Raw genomic sequence first — 24,241 nt, 5'->3', positions numbered from 1 at the left:
CTTTGAGTTCTACCACTCAATTGCAAGATCAAAATGGGTTTCCACCTCAAACTGAGTCCTTGCATTCACAACTTCTGCCACCCAGTGAATTTTTCTACCGCTGTTATTTCCAGCTCCAAGCTTTCACATACCAGAAGCTTTTTCTGTTTTTATATTTTAAAATTCAATAATTATAGCCACTGCAGCTGCTAGGTGAAGCTAGGCAAGCTTTATTGTGTCCAAATTGGCTTTCAAATGATGGTTGATAAATTAAATTATGGTCATCTATAGAGGGATGGATGAGAAAAAATTATCTGGACGCATGTCATAATGTCACAGAAGCACAGATCTCTCTGGACCTTTTTTTTTTCTATCTCACTTCCTCTTTTTTTTTTTTTCCAGATGAAAGAATTCTTTAGCTCTTTTCCACCCAAGCCACCACAAGCCAATGTCCAGCGTATTACAGGAGGAGGTTGCTTTTATAAACCAGGGGCAGGCTGTAAAAGGCATCTAAGGGGTCTATCTAGATTGTTTTTCAGCTTATTTTCTTTTTGACAGCTTTAAAGGGCCTTTTAAAATTGCCAGGAGAGTAGATTCATATTTTTATCATTCCACCTGCATAGTATTTTAGACACATTTATATTCCTGAAAGCGTAATAATACATAACATTTAGCATTTAATTTATGACTTCTGCCACATCTGGTATAAAACTCCTTCTGAAGCAATAAATCAACCTCTTCATGTCAAATTGCCATTCATTCTTTGACCTCCTCCATAATTTATGGTTTGTGAGTGCAAAATGGGAGAAGCAGCTTAAATCAAGTGGATTTTAATTAACAATCTTAGAAAATTCAGAAGAATATTTGCAATTTATTCATGAGACGAAAGGACTTTGTTGCTAGAAAGAAAAAAAAAAGCAGCTCATTTCCATGGGTATAAATTGAAGTCTATTCTGGGTGCTTCAACACCACAACATAAAGATTTTTCTCTACTTTGAGTTAGAAAGATAAAGTGATTGTGATAGGAAAAGCTGTCCAAGCTCCTAGGACAGAATCCATTTTCTAGAAGAGATTTTGAGGGAAAAGAGGAGGGGAGACATGTACCTATCTTCTGCTTAGTACAGCCTTTAACAGAGTTGCCTGGCTGCTGACATGGTGCCTTTCATGTCAAACAATTTTATTTCTAAGCCTTTCACAGTGTATCCTAAGTAGCTTCTATTAGCATTGTCCTGTCCGTTTCCTTGGCAACAGAGCCGGTCAATTTAGACACCATTTAAGAGCTGTGGAAAAAGCAACAACCAACAGTGTGATGGGCAAAATTACAGAGAACAAGCTGAATACAATCCTCGCTGGAGGAGATGCATTTTCTTCCAGGGCCCATTTCATTTTAATTAAAATTGAAAAGCTTTTTTAAACAAGTCCCTAGATTAAGCTCAGACCAGAGTAATCTACTGTACAACCATCACAGCTGCATTCCTTAATGTTATCTCTTTAACCTTAATGGATTGCTTGCACTTTTTCAAATAAACAAGGAGAGAAAACCTAGGGGCAATATGGTAGCTTCTTGTTATCCATCTTTAAGTAAATACAGAACGAAGAGACACAGCTCTATTCATGTCTGAAGTCCCATTTAAGTGGAACACAAGAGAACCTCCAGCTGTCTCATGTAATAATTATAGTTTATCTTGCATGAGAAAATAAACTTTTATTTCAAATATCATAGGTGGTCTCATTTGCCATTTACCTCATTGTATTTGTTTCAGCCGCTTTATGTAGCCATTTATTTCCAATAATCATACATGGATCATATTGAATATGGAACTAAGTGGAAGTTTGGAATTTTCAGTATTGAGTTTTATCTTGGTAGTAGGCTTTGCACTGCCATTGCATTCCTAGCTTTCTTGTGTGTAGGATGGGACAGAACCTAATTTGAGGGTAGGGAAAATCTTTTCTCTTAGCACAGGGTAGGTTAAAAATTACTTGTCCTCCAGGATGAAAATAAGTTAATTCATATACTGTGTATATTTGCAAATAAGACAAAAATTTGATTATAGAGACTTGAAGGCAGCTTCAAATTTTTTTTCACTTTAAGTAAGTTGAACAAGAGAGTTTGTATTTATAGATAGAAAATTCTCAGTAATACTGTTTATGTTATGCTGAATGCACTGAGATATTTCAGGGTTTGCATCTTTTATCCTTTTAAATGACTCCCATCTAAATGGAATCTTGGAAAGCAGTGAATGCCTCCTCATTGAAAATATTAAAGCAGAAACATAAATTTTGTTATTGGAGATATCTTAAGGAAGATTCATGGCCCAGTAGGGTATTTGATGACAAAGTCCATTCTTATATCATGATCCTGCCCCTGAAGATGGACAAATGCATGCTACCCAACGTAGCCCAGGAATTGGTGGGAGAAAATGACCCCTTCACTTTGTATGCCCCAGTTATCTGGGAATATGCTTCCCCTCTTTCTACAGGGTTCCTTTGTTTCTTAGGTGAAAATAGAAAGTGTTCACCTCCAGGCTTTTTTGGATTCCTCTTTACCTTGTGAACAAATATACGAGACCTAGTGTCCGTGAATATTCTTGATCAAATATTACTGGGATCATAGAGTTTCTGAGATTTCCCTGCACTTTTCCATCTAGTAAGAATCATCCTGAATCATGTTTCCCATTAAAAGCATTACTGGAGCCTTAAAACCATTCCAATTAGGATCTCCATGGCTAGATAACAAAGGTGCCAATTAATGCTGGTTTTAAAGGGAAACAGCAGGGCTCACCAGTCATCTTCCCATAAGGCTTATAAGAACAATTAAATACGTAGGCTGACATTTCATCTTTGGCGTTTACATAATGCATACTACAGTGATTGATCAGAAGGAGCTACAGAGATGTGACAGACTGACAGAGAATAAGGGCAGATGTCGCCCATCTTTTTCACTATGATGACTATTTTAACGAACAGACCTGCTCATTTCTGCAGTCCATTAAATCAGCTGACAGTATAAACATCTGCAAAATAGCCCTGGGAATTGGGTTTGTCAGGTGAGGACACTTTGGTTAGCAGAGAGGAGATGAGGGATTCCTCAGGGGCTGCTACTTCTGGGGAGAAACCCACAAGCTGTCCCGTACAGGAGACCTTGCTTTTCTTGACACCAGGAGCTCAGGATATAGAAAAGATTTGTGCCACCAAAATGACATACAGCCAAGATCATTTTCTGTCCTTTTACATTCTTTCAGAATTCTCTCCTGTGTCTGGCCTCTCTTCATTTGCTGAGCTCTGAATGTGATTCATGGAATAACCTTGAGCAAATGATAACCTCTCCTGGCCTCCTGTTTTCTCATCTGTGAAATATGGATCCCTGCGACTCTCAGTTCCCTCTCCCCATGGAATAACTCTCTCTGAAAAGCATTTTGATCTCCATAGGGAAAGGTGTTCTATGGCAACACAGAATTATATTTGATTCTGCACCACCCACAAGTTCAATTTGTGTGGTCCCAGCCTGACTCCATAAACAATCTAAGTTTTTCTTGGGGTATGTGGGTAGGAACACCTGAGAGGGGAAACCATTCATGTCTCAACACTAGCAGCATTCTGCATTGTTTTCACCTGCCTTTGTCCTTCTAAAACTGCGTTTCTCAACTTTGGCACTATTGGCATTTTGAGATGAACAATTCTTTGCTGTGGGGGGCTGTCTTGTGCATTGTGGGCTGTTAACTAGATACCAGTTTGACCCTCTCCTCCTACCTGGAGTTATGACCAGCAAAAATGTCTCCAGACGTGGCCACATGTCCTCTGGGTGTGCAGAATCTCTCCTAGTTCAGAAGCCCTGCTCTAAAATGTGCTGTGATAGTCTTCCCAGCAACTTGGGACAGGGAAGTCTTGAATCTGGGTCTAGGCTTGGGCGTATATAAATTAGCTGGTTGCTTCCAGGGTATGAAGCAAATCCAAGAAAGAAAAAAAATACCGTTTTTATATTTGAGTATGGCTAGTTTCATGATACTCTCCTGGCATTTTTTTTTTTCCCACTAGATTGCTAGTACTTGTCATAGTGATGAGAAAAAACAAGGGATGCTGGATTCTGCACCCTGAGCTTTCCTTAAATGAAGACTAAAAGATCTATTAGGTCTGTTTGAAGTCTCTGGGTTGAAAAGCAGACACCAAGTCTTGCTGTATGAGATACAGTCTCCTCAACTAATGATGTTATGTGTTTTCTTGGAAAAGCTTCCTGCTTCACAGTTGTAGCCCATTAGTTGATTTTGTATCCAGCAAGCATACCCATTGATTCTTCTCTGTTGAGGGTGTGATATAAAAGCTTGCACTGTGCTGGGCAGGCATAGTCTATAAACATGATGTAATCATTGTAATTAAGTCATAAAACAATCAGAAAGGACCCTGGCTAAAATGACTAGGAGATGAAATATTGCATCTACTACAGGAGGCCAAAGAACAGAAAGGTATTTAGAAATTTGGTTAATTATTCTGTCTGCTAACTGAAAATACTGGGAGTATTTTTTGAAAAGCATAATGAAATGTTATTGGAAGAGGATCCCTTATCTGTAAAGAGTCAAGTATTTAAGAATTAATTTTTTTAAATCAATATTTTAAAGAATTTTAAATTCTCAGACAAAATGCCACTGTCACAAATTTGTTTCCGTTGAGTGCTGCTTTTTGTATTGTAATTTGTAGGACACGTTGCCTAAATGGACAGCCTCACTTTTCCAGAAAAGAGATAAGAAATCAGGAGGCAAAATAAAAAAAATTCTCCTGGCAATCACAAGAGATTCTTAAAAAATCACGCACTAATGTTTGTGTGCTAATCAATTAATTAAATAATTTATTCACATCCTTTTCAGTATGTCCATTCAACAACTATCAGCTCCAAGGGAACAGGCCTGCTCAGGTCTGGGAAGCAGGCTCTATGATGTGTACATAGAGTCTCAGGTCTCAGGTACTAGGATTGTATCTAGAAGTATTGGCTCCGGTGGGCATGTTCTCCTGGTTCTTTACAGACTATGGATATGGGAAGGGCATGGCTGGAGAAGGAGTAGACTAAGGCCTTTTAAAGGGCAGGGCCTAAAATAAGGAACCCGTTTGCTCAAAGACAGTATTCGTGACAATCAACCAAGCACCAGAATTTGGTTGAAATAATACAGGTGGAGTTAGTTTGAGTTAAATGACTTAATTTACATAAATCATTAAGAAGGGTATCTGGCATGTGTAGGTACTGTATAGGCGTTAGCTATACTGTTATTAGTGTTGAGAAAACCAACCTAGGTTTTGGCTTATGGGATATTTTGAATATACTTTGCAAAAACAGAATGTGATGGTTTGGATATTTGCCCCCTCCAAATCTCATGTTGAAATTTGATCCCACTGTTGGAGCTGAGATCTAGTGGGAGGTGTTTGGGTTATGGGGGCGGATCTCATGACCACCTTGGTGCCATCCTTGCGGTAATGAGTGAGTTCTCTCTCTATTAGTTCCTGCGAAATCTAATTGTTAAAAAGAGCCTAGCACCTTCTTCCCCTCAGTCTTCCTCCTCTCTTGTCATGTGATGCCTACTCCCCTTCACCTTCTGCCATGAATGGAAGCTCCCTGAAGCCCACATACTGACACCATGCTTCTTGTACCACCTCCAGAACAATAGGTGAAATAAACCTCTTTTCTTTCTAAATTACCCAGCTTCAGGTATTTTTTTTATAGCAATGTAAAACAGACCGACACATAGAGATTGCTTGCAAAAAGACAAAGATTAAATAAAATTTTAGTACTGGTTATGTACAGATTTTTGTTCCAATGTCATAATATACCACTTAAATTATGCTGTTTACTTTGAGGTGTGGGCTCCCAGGTTTAGTAGCTTCCTGTCATGCCTGTGGTCTGTCAAATGTGTGTTTTCCCACAAGATGGAGGCACAGCCCATGTCTCTGGGTCAGTGCCTGTGTTGGTCAGTTCTCAGTAGCTAATGTCTTATACTAGGTTTGTTTTACCATCTTACAAATATGTAGCATTGGTCAGGAGAAGAAATTGATGAGAGTGTGGATAAAACAGTCTAAATTCATCAACACTGCTGGAAAAACTACTCAGAAGGCACATGCTTTAAGTGGTTGGTTAGTTTGTTTACTTTTTAAAGATTGGCTATGACTTGACCTTATAGTGTTTACTGATCTATTGTTTAGACTTCATGTCCAGAGGAATGGTTGGCTTACTTATGGTAAAAATAATTTTACTTCTGGTTCCATGAGTTATAATCTTATTACTCTTAATTGATTCTGTTAAGGTAATCTTAATGTAATCTATTTTGGGTATCCTTTAATCATATTGGCATGCTAGCTATCTCAAAAAAACAAATGATGAATTGACATACAAAACTTCAGCAGTGATGTGGCAACATTTTCCCTCTTAATCACCTTGGCATCATTGAGTTCCACATGAATTCAGGGCAGGACTGATGGGATCTCTCTGAGTTAACAAATCAAAGTGCCAAGTTGGGCTCGTTTTTTACTTCTGAATGCCAGGAAGCTTGTCCGAAAATCCTAAAATAGCAAAGGGCTCCAGAATGAATCATCTCAATTTATTTTAGGCTTTCAATTCCCACAGAGTAATCTTACGATTCAGTTCATCTAGTTTGAGAGAAGTCTAGCCAGTGGGGCTGTGACAAATCAGTGTAGGAAACTTGATAATGTTAAGAGAGAGTTGGTAAAAGCAAACTTTTAATTTTAGAACAAGATCCTCTTTATGGATGGGCTAAGCGCGTTGCCATTCAAGCAGTAATAGGCCGAATCTAGGTCCAACACAGGGGGATCCGTAATGAAAAGCTGCAGGATTAATTATGTCATATTGATCCATAGATGGCTGTTTCATTCATAGAAATAAAAAATAGAAGGATAATTGAGTAGCAGCAGAAAATGCATTCAAATTATGAAAATACTTTTCTTCTAAGAAAATAACACAATTTGGGAGGAAAACACCTGGTTTCTTTCTTCTGTCTTTGATTCATTCCTGTTTAAACTGGTGCTGCCTTCCTGCTTCCTCATTAATAAGTCTCCTTGTTTCCGGTGGAGGAGAAAAAACGAACCTTTCCTTTATCATTACAGAAAAGCATACTATTGATGTATGTGTTCTCCCCTCTCATTTGTCATGAATTTGTGATGAGAAAGAAGCTCCCATTGCCCCGTTTGTGTAAACATATGGGAGAATGACCATGGATTTTTAAGACCCTCATTTTGCAAGAATATTAACAGAGTTATCACTCTCGGTCATTCCTCTGGAAAATGTCATTTAAAAAATCCACACATAATATGATGGTGTCCTGAGATAAAAAATTGAACTGAGGCTCTTGATTCAGAATTAAGACCAATTTAGGAAAAGCTGTGAAGTGGATAGAATTTTTCTTTGGGGAGATGCTCTGCTCTTGGGGCACATGACAGTGCCCAGTTCACTTGGGCTAATTTGGCTCCTCTGAAATATCTCAGCCTCCTGAATTTTTCCTTTCCCCTTGTTGCCCCCATGAATACTTGTCCATCTTGTTGTCCATTCCCTCGGCACTGTTTCAAGGAGGCAGCCATTTAAACTGAGAACTTATGCTGATGGAATTCAGATGCAAGGAGGCTCATAAGGAGCCACTCCTTCATTTTATTTATTTATTTATTTTCAAGAGAATTAAATCGTTTATTTATTACACATGATAATGGATGATACACAAGCTTCATTCCCATCTATAATTTTATCTGGTACCATGATTCGATTTAGATATATTGCATAGAATGTGTCAACAATCATTTTTATGACCAATAATTCCATGATTTTGCTTGGGTAATCCATTTTAATGGTGAACTTCAGGTCACAGTAGTAACTATCAATTCAACTACACCAAGGTTTCTGAAGACAATGGCTTCTCCACCCAAGCAGATTGTATATAAATTCCAAATAGAATCTGGCATCACCCTAAAGGAATTCTAATTTCACACTGTTGGGGGAAATTTTCCAAGATGGCTTCAGAGTAGACTAACTTTACACAGCACATTAAAAAAAAAGACATTTATTCAGCGTCATGATGAGACTATTACATTTAGCAATCAACAGCATGGGTGCAAAAAAAAATCTACATTAAAACCCTTTGTTGGAATGCTATACATTTTTCATAGAACAGAAACCAAAATAACCTGTTATACAAGTAGTCACAAATACAGTCCTCAAATTTTTTGCCCATATACATGAGTATTTGTCTAAAACTTGTCTTCTTTGTAGCAGCTAGGCCCTGCCACCACTGTACTTGGCTGAGTTCGCAAATCTGTTGTAACCTGTAGCTTCCCTGTCACTTCTCTTGCTCTCCTCTCCTGCTAAGCTTTGTTTCCTAATTAAAATCTGCAGCTACCGCCATAGCTACTGCTGCTACTGGAACTGCCATAGCCACCTTGGTTATGTGGTTTGGCAAAGTATTGGCCTCCACCACCATAGGGGCCAGAGTTTCTGCCTCCAAAGTTTCCTCCCTTCGTGGGTCCAAAATTTAAAGGCTGGTTGTTGTAATTGCCAAAATCATTGTAGCTTCCACCGCCTCCAAAATTGCTTCAATCATTACCATATCCATTATAGCCATCCCCACTGCCATCATATCCACCACCACCACGGCTGCCACCAAAGGCCCCACAACCACGGAAGTTTCCTCCACGACCAAAGTTGTCATTCCCACCGAAACCACTTCTAAGACCACCAGCAAAGTTTCCAGAACCACTTCGACCTCTTTGGCTGGATGAAGCACTAACCATCTCTTGCTTTGACAGGGCTTTCCTAACTTCACAGCTGTGGCCATTCACAGTGTGGTATTTCTGAATGACAGTCCTATCCATGGAGTCATGGTCCCCAAAGGTTACAAAGGCAAAGCCCCTTTTCTTGCCACTGCTTCAGTCAGTCATGATTTCAATCACTTCAATTTTTCCATACTGTTCAAAACAATCTCTTAGGTGATCATTTTATAGAAGAGAAATTGATTTCAATAGAAGTTAATGTGTGCAAGACTTCACTACTACATAGAGAAAGCCTCGGAGCTGGAGCCTGGGTCTAGCCTATGTTCTCACAGCACCTTTAATCTTTCTGAATTGCAGTGGCTGCTAATCCCTTTCTCAAGGACATTTACATTTTAAGAAGGGCAATTCCGGAGAACACATTCATAGACGATGAAGAAATAATGACTGGAATGGCAGTAACATCAGAGGCATCAAGAAGCTTGTATGGGTGTTCTTTTAGGAAAGAAAAGAGGTTTTGGAGTACAGGCTTTTGGAGGCCTTCAAATCCATACTGCTTGGTGACTGTAAGATCTTCCTGACCCACCGCTGGCCGCAGGTAGAAGCTCCCTAGTCCTTGCCATTTGTCCTCAAGAAGCACCTTGGGACCAGTTCGCTCATCCTTCTTCTAATTAAAATGACAATCTCGTACCTTACTTTCCAGACAATTAAAATTGAATAAGGCAACATTTTCTTTCTAAATTTCCATTGCTCCTCAAAGTTTTGTTAACTAAAATACTTGTTCTTTGGAGAAAATTTGAAAATTACATAAGAGTTGAAAGAAAAAACAAAAAGACATCACCCACATACCTGTCAAAGCAAATCACCATGGCTAGGCACAGTGGCTCATGCCTGTAATCCCAAACACTTTGAGAAGCGGAGGCAGAAGGATTGCTTGAGGCCAGAAGTTCAAGACCAGCCTGGGCAACATAATGAGACTCCATCTCTACAAAAAATTTAAAAATTTGTCAGGCTTAGAAGCATGTGCCTAAAGTCTCAGCTACCTGGGGGGCTGAGGCAGGAGGCTGAGCCCAGGAATTCGAGGCTGCGGTGAGGTATGATTGTGCCATTGCACTCCAGCTTTGGTGATAGAATGAGGCCCTGTTTAAAATAAAATAAAATAAAATAAAATAAAATAAAATAGATAAAGAGGTGGTGCTGGAGCAATTGAACATTCATAAAGCAAAAAAAAAAAAAAAAAAAAAAAAAAGAAAAAAAAGAAAAAAGAAAAAAGCCAACAATAACCAGTAACTGTATTTTGCCTTTTTAAAATTACTTTTGCAAGTTAAAGACTAATAGTAATATTTTTCTTTCTTTTTCTTTTTTTGACAACTTTTTTGAATATAAAAGTAACATATGCCCATTGAAGAAAAACTGAAGAAAGCAGAGACGTATAAAGAATAAAATATATCATTAATAAGTTTGCACCTAGCACTAGCCTGAGTGACCTGTTTCTTTCTAGTCTCTTAACAAAAAATTTGTATTTCCCCATTTCACTTCTTCATCATAAGTTAACCAGCATAAAGCTAGAAGGAGTTACTAATGTCTTTCACTAGGGTGAAATAAAAACCTTTCAATGAGTTGTTAAATCTGTTTCAATTTGAGGCAAGGCTGGAAACAGGTGAGCTCTCTTTCAAAAGGAGACTTCTGCCCAGACTTTCTCCTGTAATAGTTCTTATTTAAAGCCTGTGACAGAATATTCTGAACATGGCAAAGTTGCGTTCTAAAATGTCAAGAATAATTGTAGCTTCTTTCAGCTGGGTCTCTTTTTGTCCTTTTCAGAATGCCTAGAGATGTGGCAAGCAGAGTCTGTGGTCATAGGTGGGACACTCGGTGACATATAACCTGAGGGACTCTCTTATAGAAATGATGCTCATGGCTTGAGTGCACTCCAAGGACCCAAGCCAATTACCGCTCACCATTTCTGAGCACATTCTATTGTTAATCCTGGAACACCAGTGGCTTAAGTGCTCCTTCCTTTTTTTTTTGCCTGCATCTCTTCCTTCTGAGGGACAAAGTGCAGTCTGAGAACACAGCATCTCTAATGGGGCAGCCTGATCACTCTTTTCGAAATGTACCTTCTGCACAATTTATGCTCTCAAACTGGGGTACACTTGTTTATCTAATGGAATCATTTATAATCTTCATTTCCTGCTCATGGCAGCTCACAGGGGATGCTCTCTCAGAGCTCAGTGGCAATTGCTTTGTCTACTCTTTGGCACTGATTTTTACTGAAGGAAATAATAAAGCTTAAGACATGTGGCCATTGTCCCTACACCTGCATGGTCTCCATGGAAAATCACATATCCTCCATGTATTTCCCCCACCTTCTTAAATTTCCAAGGAGTGCATTGCAATGGAGAGGAATCTCTATTTTCTCTCCACTCAGTGCCATAGGGAATTTTGCAAAATTTAACCCAACTCAGTGGCAATCAAAACTCCCGTTCGCCTTCTGCAGATAGCTTGCTGGCATCAGCTTTCAGGCCACAGAAATGAACAGATGTTCATTCAGACATCAGCAGACTCCTGAGTGGCCACAGCCGGGTGTGTCTACCTTGGATGGAATGTCAGATGCTTTCACCTTGTTTCCATGTTAGTGGCAGGAGTGAGCCCTCTCTGAATCATGCTAGGATAATAATAACCTGTCCCAAGTGTTCTGAACAGGGAGTACTTGGACTCAGTTGGGACAATCCATCATTTTCAAAAAGTGTATCATTTCTGATCGTTCCCCTGACAGCCCCACCTCCTCCACTAAGTTGACTTTCTCTTTTCTCTGGTGAAGAATGAAAAAACACTATGGTAAAGTGTCAGTGACAGATAAAGTGAAGGGCAATAATTTCTGACATTTGCTGCCAGGATCACCAGCCAAGTGACTTAGTCTAGGCCAATGCTGAATATTCTCTTCTTGCTAAGAAAGGAGTGATGGGTCCCAGTACATTTGACATGTACGGGCTTTGACACACATCTCTTCTCCCCAAGAGCCAGTGACATGAGCAGCCCTGGTTTTGGATGGTTGACTCTCAACGAATCTTGCATTTCACTCTCGCTATGCTTTCTACAAACTTTTATTTATTAATTTATTTATGTCTCTTGTCTGTCTCTCCATCTATTTTAAAATCTACCATTGGATTTATATAAATTCACCCAAATAATTAAAGTATGGTGAACATGTAGGCGTGATCTGAATGCTTTGTAAAATTGCCTTCTTGTTAAATGAAGTCAGACAGGAGCCTTCATTTCTTGTTTCATAGAACTGTAAATTCATCTCTCATGCCCTCTGTGGCCTGGCTTCCCTAACTCTTTAACGAAACAGATGATGCCTGTAAAATTTGTCAAGAGGAATGAAACTGACTTCGGTGAGCTGCTCCCTGTCACCTGTGGCCTAGGTTGGATTGGAGACAGGGTGTCCCTGGGTGAGTAAAACCAGCTCCTGGCTTTGCTCATGAGTACTTAATATAATTTTATTTTGTATTTTCAAAACATGATTCTCTGCCATAAATATCAGCCATGTTAATTTTTTCAGGTTTATTTCAGTTGTGTATTAAATTGTAAATCTCTCTTTTCAGAAATACAAAGAGGGGGGCAGATAGAGTGTCCAACACATGCCTGGATGTGTTGTTAGCATATTGACAAGTGTCTGAGGGTCTAGAAACAAAGTGATATTTAGGAGCAAATAGAGCTAGCCAGTAAAGTGAGCAGTAGCTTGGTGGTTCTGATCAATCTGAAATGGACAATCTGATCAAATGGATAATCTGCTTAATGCAGATGCTAAATTGTTTTTTTCCCTTGGTGACAGCAGATCCATAGTCCTTCTCAATGGAATAGGGAGATACTTGCCCTGGTGATTTAGATAATTGCATCCACTATTCAGTTTCACCTTCCCTGGGACAGTACGTAAGATATTCACCCCCTTTGTAAAACATAAAGTCTAAGTATTAGAAATTATTATCTGTGTGACTAATCCAGGAATATTTCAAAAGAAAATCCATTGACTATTATTATTAAGGGTCCTGATACAAGGCATTTTTAATCCTTATTTATAGCAGAAATTAGCATTCCAAAGCTCATGTTTTGTTAATATGATAGCTTTATTGTTGTGTAATTCACATACTTTACAATTCAACATTTAAAATGTACAATTCAACGGCTTTTAGTAAATTTGCTGAATTAGGCAATAATTATCACAATCAATTGTAGAGCATTCTCAACATCCTAAAAAGAAACCCCCTACCCAGGTTATTCCCTGTTCTCCCCACATTGCTTCTACCCCTGAAGCCCCTGCTCCTGGCTCAGCCCCTGGCAACACTAATTTACTTTCCGTGTCTGTGGATTTGCCTAATCTGAATATTTCATATGTGGTTGATTCTTGAGCAATGTGGAGGTTATGGGTGTCAATCTCCTATGCAGTTGAAAATCTGTATATAACTTTTGACTCACCCAAAACTTAAGTACTAATAGCCTACTGTTGACTGGAAGCTCTACTGATAACATAAACATATTTGTATGTTACATTGTTATATAATATGTTCTTACAATAAAGCAAGCTAGAAAAAAATGTTATTAAGATAAAGAAGAGAAAATATCATTACTGTTCATTAGGTGGAAGTGAATCATCAGAAAGGTCTTCATCCACATTGTCTTCACCTTGAGTAGGCTGAGGAGGAGGAGAAGATGAGGGGTTGGTCTTGCTGTCTCTGGGGTGGCAGAGGTGGAGGAGGGGGAAGGGGAAGCAGGAGGGACAGGTACATTTGTTGTAACTTTTATTGAAAATAACCTGTCTATGAGTTCAAACCTGTGTTGGTCAGCTGTAAATGGAATCATATAGTATGTGCTCTTTTGTTACTGACTTCTTTCACAAAGCATAATGTTTTCAAGGTTCACCTATGTTTAGCATGTATATATACCCTTTATTTAGCCATCACTAGATATTCTTGATTATTTACATTAAGTTTTTAGTTCCACACTGATATGGTTTGGCTGTGTCCCTACCCAAATCTCATCTTGAATTGTAACTCCCACAATTCCTACGTGTTGTGGGAGGAACCCAGTTGGAGGTAATTGAACCATGGGGGCAGATGTTTCCTGGGCTGTTCTCGTGATAGTGAATAAGTCTCATGAGATCTGATGGTTTTAAAAATGGTAGTTTCTCTGCACAAGCTCTCTCTTTGCCTGTCACCATCCATGTAAGACGTGACTTGCTCCTCCTTGCCTTCTGCCATGTTGTGAGGCCTCCCCAGCCATGTGAAACTGTAAGTCCATTAAACCTCTTTTTCTTCCCAGTCTTGGGTATTTCTTTATCAGCAGCATGAACACAGACTAATACACACACAGTCTCACGTAAATAATCCTGACTATATTGTTCTTCTGTAAGTTTTTTTTTACTTTTTAAATTTTGAAAACATTACTTCTTTTGAGAGATTAAAAACAATATTTTTAAAAATATCAGAATTATACTGGAATTACCCTTAAATATTTACTTAATACAAAAAATATTAATTTCTAAATATTTTTTAGATTTATTCACCCATTGTCTTTTTAAAAACATTGCTATATATTCCTTTTATTTTAATTTTTAAAATTATTTTTTGTTTTGTTTCAGTAGTTTTTGGGGAACAGGTGGTTTTTGGTTATATGGATAACCATAAATAGTTTAAACCATATTAGTTTAATTAGGTCCCATCTGTTTATTTTTGCTTTTTTTTGCATTTGCTTTTGGGTTTTTGGACACGAATTCTTTGCCTAAGCCAACATCTAGAAGAGTTTTTTTGATGTTGTCTTCTAGACTTTTTATAGTTTTAGGTCTTAGGTTTAATTCTTTAGTCCATCTTGAGTTGATTTTTATATAAGGTGAGAGATGAGGATCCAGTTTCATTCTTCTCCATGTGGCTTACCAATTATCCCAGGGTCAATTGTTGAATAGGGTGTCCTTTCCCCACTTCATACTTTTGTTTGCTTTGTTTGCTTAGTGGTGATTTCTGAGATTTTGGTGCACTTGTCACCCAAGTGGTGTACATGGTACTCAATGTGTAGTCCTTTATTCCTCACCCCCCTCCCACCCTTTCCCCCATGTCTCCAAAGTCCATTATATCATTCTTAGGCCTTTGCATCCTCATACCTTAGCTTCCACTTACAAGTTAGAGCACATGATATTTGTTTTTCCATTTCTGAATTACTTCACTTAGAACGATTGTCTCCAGTTCCATCCAGGTTGCTGTAAATGCCATTATTTCATTTGTTTTTATGGCTGAGTAGTATTCCATGGTGTGTGTGTGTGTGTGTGTGTGTGTGTGTGTATACATGCAATATATATGTAATATATATATTTGCAATATATATGTAATATATATTTGCAATATATATGTAATATATATATTTGCAATATATATTTTGCAAATATATATTGTAAATTGTGCTGCTATAAACATGCATGTGCAGTGTCATCTTTATATAATGACTTCTTTTCCTCTGGGTAGATACCCAGTACTGGGATTGCTGGATCAAATGGTAGTTATACTTTTAGTTCTTTAAGAAATATCTGTATTGTTTTCTATAGTGGTTGTACTAGTTTACATTCCCACCAGCAGTGGAATAGTGTTCCCTTTTCACCACATCTTTGCCAATATCTATTATTTTTTTATTATTTATTTATTTATTTATTTATTTATTTTTTTTGAGACGGAGTCTTACTCTGTCGCCCAGGCTGGAGTGCAGTGGCGCGATCTTGGCTCACTATTTTTGCATTTTTAAATCATGGCCATTCTTGCAGGAGTAAGGTGATATCTCAATGTGGTTTTAATTTGCATTTTTCTGATTATTACTGATGTTGAGCATTTTTTTTTCATATGATTCTTGGGCATTTGTATATCTTCTTTTGAGAATTGTCTATTCACGTCCTTTGCCCACTTTTTGATGGGATTGTTTTTTGCTTGCTGATTTGTGTGAGTTCCTCATGGATTCTGGAAATTAGATCTTTGTCAGATGCATAATTTATGAGTATTTTTTGCCTGAGCTGTGGGTCACCTATTTACTCTGCTGATTATTTCTTTTGCTCTGCAGAAACTTTTTAGTTTAATTAGGTCTCATCTATTTATTTTTGGTTTTGTCGCATTTGCTTTTGGGTTTTTGGACATGAATTCTTTGCCTAAGCCAACATCTAGAAGAATTTTTTTGATATTGTCTTCTAGACTTTTTATCGTTTTAGGTCTTAGATTTAATTCTTTGGTCCATCTTGAGTTGATTTTTATATAAGGTGAGAGATGAGGATCCAGTTTCATTCTTCTCCATGTGGCTTGCCAGTTATCCCAGGGTCAATTTTTGAATAGGGTGTCCTTTCCCCACTTCATACTTTTCTTACTTTGTCGAAGATAGTTGGCTGTAAGTATTCGGCTTTATTTCTCTATTCTGTTCCATTGGTCTACGTGCCTATTTTTATACCAGTACCATGCTGTTTTGGTAACTATAGCCTTGCGGTATAGTTTGAAGTCACGTAATGTGATGCCTCCAGATTTCTTCCTTTTGCTTAGCCTTGCTTTGGCTATGTGGGCTCTTTTTTGGTTACATGTGAATTTTAGGATTGTTTTTTCTAGTTTTGTGAAGAATGATGATGATATTTTGGTGGGAATTGCATTTGCATTGAATCTGTAGATTACTTTTGTCAGTATGGCCATTTTCACAATATTGATTCTACCCATCCATGAGCATGAGATGTGTTTCTATTTGTCTGTGTCATCTATGATTTCCCTCAGCAATGTTTTATAGTTTTTCATGTAGAGATCTCCACTTCCTTGGTTACATATATTCCTAAGTATTTTATTTATTTATTTATTTATTTATTTATTTCACAGTCGTTGTAAAAGGGATTGAATTCTTGATTTGACTCCCAGCTTGGTCAATGTTGATGTATAGCAGTGCTACTAATTTGCATACATGGATTTTGTATCCTGAAACCTTATGGAATTCATTTATCAGACCTAGGAGCTTTTTGGATGAGTCTTTAGAGTTTTCTAGGTATATGATCATATCATTGATGAACTGCAACAGTTTGACTTCCTGTTTACTAATCTGGATGCCCTTTAATTCTTTCTCTTGTCTGATTACTCTGGCTAGTATATTCTTTATAAATCTGAAGTTCGAATTAGAAACATTTAACTTCTCAGGAGAGTGTTTATATGCTTTGGTTACTTCAAAAACTTCACTGGTTTAGGTAAAACTTAGTAGTTTCCCAAATTTGGAGAGGTTATCCCAGCAGAACAGACTCCCCAAAGAATTTGTAGCCTACTCATCTAAAAGTTTGTGGAGGCTCTTTTTTTCTATAAGAAGTAAATAAAAAGAGGTATACCAAAATTATAGTTTGGAGATTAGAATAATTTCCTTTTCTATTGGCATATTTTTCTTTTTGTGCCTTCTCTGATGTTCACTTCTGGTTAATACAATGACCATTGGTACACAGAAGCCATGATAATTGTAACCATAGACTTCAGGCTTCACAGAAAGACCAAAGCTGTTTGAAGGTACTGACTTCCTGGTCCACTTATCAAATTTTAGAAGACTATATGTTACATTCAACAGTGCAATTAAATGACTACAAAGAACAAATGACCAACACACTGAAGCTGAAATTTCATGCAAACAAATCCAGTCTGTTTATCCTTATTTGCATCTGCTTTTATTTGAGTCCTTCCCAGGCATCTTTTTGAACAAACAGTGAATAAGTGGGATGAGAGGAGAATAAACACCCTCCAACCAGATCCATACCTGATTATAGCTAAGTCTAATATTAGACCTGTAAAGATCAGGCCAGTTAAAATGAAAATCATAGAATTGGAATAGAAAATTCTGATTATGAAACCAGGTGAGCTCAAAAAGGCTTTCTTTAACATTATTACAGGATGTAGAACTGTAATTAAAATAAGGAGCCAATGTAATAGGGCCAGTACTTAATTATGTTAGCACTGGATAAGTAATTAATAGGAAAATATGCACACTGTGCATGTTATCTTTTATGTGAAGATTTGTGGGACCATCTAATTCATGGTGAACCAAAGAGTTCATGGATCCACAGAAGGCTACATTGTATTGCTTGGTATAAAATCTAACTGGGCAGTTTAAAATTTATGACTGCCAGCACGATATGCTTCTAGGAAATGAAAGTGGTGTGTATTGTTACACAAAGATTGTTTTATAAGATACCTGGTGTATCCTCCATATGTAGAGTGACTTTCTTTCCTATGTTTTCTTTTTTACTTCAATATAGAATAGAGAGAATAAATACATTATTGTAATTTTTTGAACTCTACAATAAACGTTTAAGTTTAGTATAGATTAAGAAGTAAAAAGTGTGTCTCTATTTCCTTCAGTTCTGCCCTGATCTTAGTTATTTCTTGCCTTCTGCTAGCTTTTGAATGTGCTTGCTCTTGCTTCTCTAGTTCTTTTAATTGTGATGTTAGGGTGTCAATTTTAGATCTTTCCTGCTTTCTCTTGTGGGCATTTAGTGCTATAAATTTCCCTCTACACACTGCTTTGAATGTGTCCCAGGGATTCTGGTATGTTGTGTCTTTGTTCTCGTTGGTTTCAAAGAACATCTTTATTTCTGCCTTCATTTTGTTATGTACCCAGTAGTCATTCAGGAGCAGGTTGTTCAGTTTCCATGTAGTTGAGCGGTTTTGAGTGAGTTTCTTAATCCTAAGTTCTAGTTTGATTGCACTGTGGTCTGAGAGACAGTTTGTTATAATTTCTGATCTTTTACATTTGCTGAGGAGTGCTTTACTTCCAACCATGTGGTCAGTTTTGGAATAGGTGTGGTGTGGTGCTGAAAAGAATGTATATTCTGTTGATCTGGGGTGGAGAGTTCTGTAGATGTCTATTAGGTCCCCTTGGTGCAGAGCCAAGTTCAATTCTTGGATATCTTTGTTAACTTTCTGTCTCGTTGATCTGTCTAATGTTGACAGTGGAGTGTTAAAGTCTCCCATTATTATTGTGTGGGAGTCTAAGTCTCTTTGTAGGTCTCTAAGGACTTGCTTTATGAATCTGGCTAGTCATATGTAGAAAGATGAAACTGGATCCCTTCCTTACACCTTATACAAAAATTAATTCAAGATGGATTAAAGACTTAAACGTTAGACCTAAAACCATAAAACCCTAGAAGAAAACCTAGGCAATACCATTCAGGACATAGGCATGGGCAAGGACTTCATGTCTAAAACACAAAAAGCAATGGCAACAAAAGCCAAAATTGACAAATGGGATCTAATTAAACTAAAGAGCTTCTGCACAGCAAAAGAAACTACCATCAGAGTGAACAGGCAACCTACAGAATGGGAGAAAATTTTCGCAATCTACTCATCTGACAAAGGGCTAGTATCCAGAATCTACAACGAACTCAAACAAATTTACAAGAAAAAAAACAAACAACCCCATCAAAAAGTGGGCAAAGGATATGAACAGACCCTTCTCGCAAGAAGACATTTATGCAGCCCAAAGACACATGAAAAAATGCTCATCATCACTGGCTATCAGAGAAATGCAAATCAAAACCACAATGAAATACCATCTCACACCAGTGAGAATGGCGATCATTAAAAAGTCAGGAAACAACAGGTGCTGGAGAGGATGTGGAGAAATAGGAACACTTTTACACTGTTGGTAGGACTGTATACTAGTTCAACCATTGTGGAAGTCAGTGTGGCGATTCCTCAGGGATCTAGAACAGAAATACCATTTGACCCAGCAATCCCATTACTGGGTATATACCCAAAGGACTATAAATCATGCTGCTATAAAGACACATGCACACGTATGTTTATTGCAGCACTATTCACAATACAAAGACTTGGAACCAACCCAAATGTCCAACAATGATAGACTGGATTAAGAAAATGTGGCACATATACACCATGGAATACTATGCAGCCATAAAAAATGATGAGTTCATGTCCTTTGTAGGGACATGTATGAAGCTGAAAACCATCATTCTCAGCAAACTATCACAAGGACAAAAAACCAAACATCGCATGTTCTCACTCATAGGTGGGAATTGAACAATGAGATCACATGGACACAGGAAGGGGAACATCACGCACTGGGGCCTGTTGTGGGGTGGGGGGAGGGGGGAGGGATAGCATTAGGAGATATACCTAATGCTAAATGACGAGTTACTGGGTGCAGCACACCAACATGGCACAAGTGTACATATGTAACTAACCTGCACGTTGTGTACATGTACCCTAAAACTTAAAGTATATATAAAAAAAAAGTAAAAAGTGAATGAATAGCATTTTTGGTATGAAATCTTTAAAATGTCCATTTATTCATTTGAGAACCAAAGAACTTTTACCATAGAAAGAATGTTTTCCCCTATATTCTTATCATATCAAAGGCTTTTGATATTAGGAAATATAGTTTTTTTATTGTCTTCTTGGTTACTAGAAAGGCGATATAATTGGAATCTTGGATTAGATAGGAATGTTGATTGGGGGTTTGATTTTGATGCATGTTTTATTTTGTTGTACATCAGTAACCATTGCAAAAATATTCTCCTGGCAGTAAGAGCATTAAATCTCAAGGAGCATAAGATGCAATTTGTGTCAACTGCCTCACTCTGGATGCTGTGCTAAGACAACATTGCCCTAAGTGCTTTGAGCAATCATCCTTAACTGAAAAGGCTATGCTAACCACACTGTAAAATGAGTTGGTTCAAACTGAGCAAGCTAGAATAAGAGATGATTTAGTTCCATGATCCACTTGGAACCTGGGGTATATTCAAAATCACCTATGGACTGTTGGATGTTGTTAGAAGCATGAAGCTCACTAGGTTAAACCTGCAGTCATATTTTCACAAATGAGCCTGCTGGGAGTGAGTGGCCATTAGTGGCTCAGTGATGCTACAAATGGCTTTTCAGCTGCGAGTCACTTCCTGTGCTATTTCCAAAATAGTGTAAAAAGGTATAAAGAGCAGGAAGCGAGGGGCTACTTTTATCTTCTTTAAAAGCTATTATATGAAAGACAGAGTTTGCTTTGAAGCATCTCTAGTCTGTGGGCCTCCTGAGAGGACAGGGGCTGCCTTTCTCCTCTCTTCATAACTGCAAGGACAGCCTTGTGGAATTCACTAGTGATTGAACTGTTATTTGTTTCCTGTACTTCTTTTTTTAAAAAAACTTATATTCTGAGTCTGTCATCTATTTTTGAGTGTCCTTTCTTTATCTACATTGTATTAGCTACTAATGGGGTTGGGGAAAACTAAAAAAAAAAAAAAAAGAAGTCATGGTCACTGACCTCAGGAGGCTTATGATGTGTTTCTCTTAGTCAAGAAAAACTGAGATCAAATAGTTTCAAATGATACTGATTTTTTTGGAACCTAGTGTGTAGTTGTTTACCCAGAACTCTAGTCAGTGCGGAGGACTGATTGGGAATCCAGAGTGTGCCATGAAGGTGAAATAAAAGACAGAACCTATTTCCTCCCTTTCTGTCATCTGCTACCATAGGTTTTGGTTGATTCTATGAGAATAATACTTTTTGTCATAATGCTTCCACTGTAATAGGTGTGAACAGATTAATCAGAAATACCTCTAGAGCTACGGCAGATTGATGTTTCTTGGAGTTACACAGGAAATGTTAAAGTTTTTGTGTTCTGCCAAATTATGGTGCTGGTGATGGGAGAATTAATTTTCATGTTGGATGCCAGTAAAGAGGGGTATTCTTTTTTTGGATGATATATGCCTTTCCTTTAATTTGTGTATTCATAAATGTTTATTGTGCACCTAATATTACCTGATGAACTAGATGAGGCAGTTCCTTTTCATGGAGCTTATGTTCTGAATATGCAGAACATGATTGATAAAAAAGAACATGGATATAAAATTAGAGAGAAACCACTTTCAGTTGAACAGCAGGTAGCCTACTTTGCATAGCATGTGGGAAAGAATAAATCTCTATATACATGAATCAATATTGTCTTGGTATGGAAGAGAAAAGTAGTCTCGACAAAAATTCTAGTCACATATTATAAAAGTTAAAACCTCAACCAACAAAGAGAACCTCCGTGTTTTACTCCTGTGAACAAACATTGTGGGTTCTTTCTGTATCTGCAATGTTTTCACTTCTCAAGATAACACTGTGGCAACTTTAGAGATGTATACCATTTATTGGATACAGACTGCAACCTCTTTCAAATATATGTCATCAGTAGCCTTTTCAAATAGCCTTTATAGAGCTTGATCACTATGACTACATGATCTCATTTCTCAGGCTGACCACAAAGCAATTTTTAGTGGGGACGGCTTGAGTTATACTTATGTATAAAAGAAATCTTGCTATTTTGATACAGCAAGGGAGTGGGTCCCAGCCTCTGGCTCATAGCCATCTGCTCCTTCTCACCTGCAATGTGGTTCTTTTTTTTTTTTTTTTTTTTTTGAGACTGAGTCTCGCTCTATTGCCTAGGCTGGAGTGCAGTGGCACCATCTCAGCTCACCGCAACCTCTGCCTCCCAGGTTCAAGCAATTCTCCTGCCTCAGCCTCCCGAGTAGCTGGGATTACAGGCACCCACCACCATGCCCAGCTAATTTTTGTATTTTTAGTAGAGATGGAGTTTCACCATGTTGGCCAGGCTGGTCTTGAACTCCTGACCTCAAGTGATCCGCCTGCCTTGGCCTCTCAAAGTGCTGGGATTACAGGTGTGAGCCACCATGCCCGGCTGCAATGTGGTTCTTATACATAAAAAGCCTTATTTTAAAATCCCGTGTCTGTGGTCAGTCTCTGTTCTCACAAAGGGAACTCTAAACTATTACACTAGCAAATAAGACAGACTGTCAAATATAAAGGGCCCAAATCAAGTGATGAAAACACAGTGTAAGACTGACATAGCACAGAAGAAGATGAGAAGGTCCTGCAAGAAGAGAATGGAAAATGGATTGCATCAGAGGCCATTCCTTTAAGTAAATGGGCTGTGAATATCTACCAAATCCAGCTGTAAAGCATATTCAGACTGTGCTCTACAACACTGCTTGAGGTATTTCTAAAGTAAAATGAATATAAAAGACCTGTCTTTCTCAATGGACACTTTTATTTTATTCATAAAATCTCCAGTAAAGGATCTCTTCAGGTATTGTAGCTACTCTGATTAGAGATAACTGTACCTTGTCTAGTGTCTCTAATGGATCCACCAGCTGAGCCACATCAATTACAGAACCATGTCATAAAATTTATCCTGAGTAAGCTGCAGAAATCATTATTACCACTGCATTGAAAGGGTGGTGACAACAATCATTTGCAATTCTTTATGAAAGCCTTGCTCCTTTTAATTTTATATTCTTCCCCAAACAGTATCTACACATGTATCAGTGATAAATTCCAAGCCTTGTTCAAATCAACCAGCACTGGTCTTCAACATGATAGAAAGAGTCGCAGAGGCTGGGCAAAAATGACTTATTCCAATTATTGTTTTGTGAGCTGATGCCAATTTCTATGAATTATTTTTATCATGGCATATAGAGTACTGCATACCAGGGTAAACTGGAAGGGATCTGATGTTTAATGGGGGTTTGATTAAGAAACGTCATTATACTTCCTTTATATCATATTTTATTATGGAATAGAAACAAAATCACAGTTATTGAATTTGGATAAAATTTTCCAAATTGAATTTGCATATAATTTCCACTCAAAATTTTTAGTGATACATTTGAGCTTGCTTATGTGAACATTACCATTTCATATCAGGTTCTGTATTTGAAATGGCTAAGGAAACTACTGACTGAGACTCTTTAATAATAATCTTTTTCAATTCTTAAGAGTTATCATGTATAAGTTTTTTTTTGCACAAGTAGGTGATATAAAATTTAAAGCCCCTCTTACAGTCATTCAAAAATGTATAACGTTCAACATATGTTGAGTCCAAAATTCTTCCTATTTCATTAATAAATATAATGATGAAATTTCTTGCAAGAATGTGAATGGATTGTGAATTTTATCACAGTATTTTTATATCAAGTTTTTCAAAATAAAGATCAAACTTAATTTGCAGAAAACCCATGTGATTGTTAAAGCAGTCACTTTAGAGCTGGCTTGGATGTCACTAAAAGGTCATACCCATTGCAAAAGGATAGATATGATTAGTGTATGTGAACACAGAGATTTGGGGCTCCTTCCTTGACCTGCAGGGAGAGCCTGCCTTTATTTCCCACTTACCTAAGCCATGTTTTCTGATCCTCAAGAACCTAGAAAATTAACTCCTTCATGGCTCCGTGTCCACAGTGGCAGCAGTGTGATATCAGCTGGCTGCCGAACTGCATGTTCACATGGTCATCTTGGCCAGTGCTATCGTTTAAATGATGGAGTCCCTTCCAAAAATTATGTTAAAGCTTAATCCCTGATGCAACAGTATTAGGAGACATGGCCTTTAGGTGGTGATTAAGTTGTTAGGGCTCTGCCCTCATTAGTGTAATTAGCACCCTTCAAAAAGTGTGAGATTGAAGGGAGCACT

The 24,241-nt window shown here is 37.8% G+C and overlaps 1 protein-coding gene across 1 annotated transcript; it reads right to left on the bottom strand.

Annotated features, from left to right (window-relative positions):
• Nucleotides 1-8,512: 8,512 nt before the first annotated feature.
• On the bottom strand, nt 8,513-8,841 carry LOC106634850 (heterogeneous nuclear ribonucleoprotein A1-like 3). The gene has a single exon (XM_034963335.2). The coding sequence runs from the start codon at nt 8,830-8,832 to the stop codon at nt 8,554-8,556; it is 279 nt and encodes a 92-aa protein (XP_034819226.1). The 5' UTR covers nt 8,833-8,841; the 3' UTR covers nt 8,513-8,553.
• Between the last annotated feature and the right edge of the window lie 15,400 nt (nt 8,842-24,241).

Source organism: Pan paniscus, chromosome 5, assembly GCF_029289425.2.
Source record: "Pan paniscus chromosome 5, NHGRI_mPanPan1-v2.0_pri, whole genome shotgun sequence".
NCBI classification, from domain to species: domain Eukaryota; kingdom Metazoa; phylum Chordata; class Mammalia; order Primates; family Hominidae; genus Pan; species Pan paniscus.
This window is presented reverse-complemented; position numbering and strand designations above follow the sequence as displayed.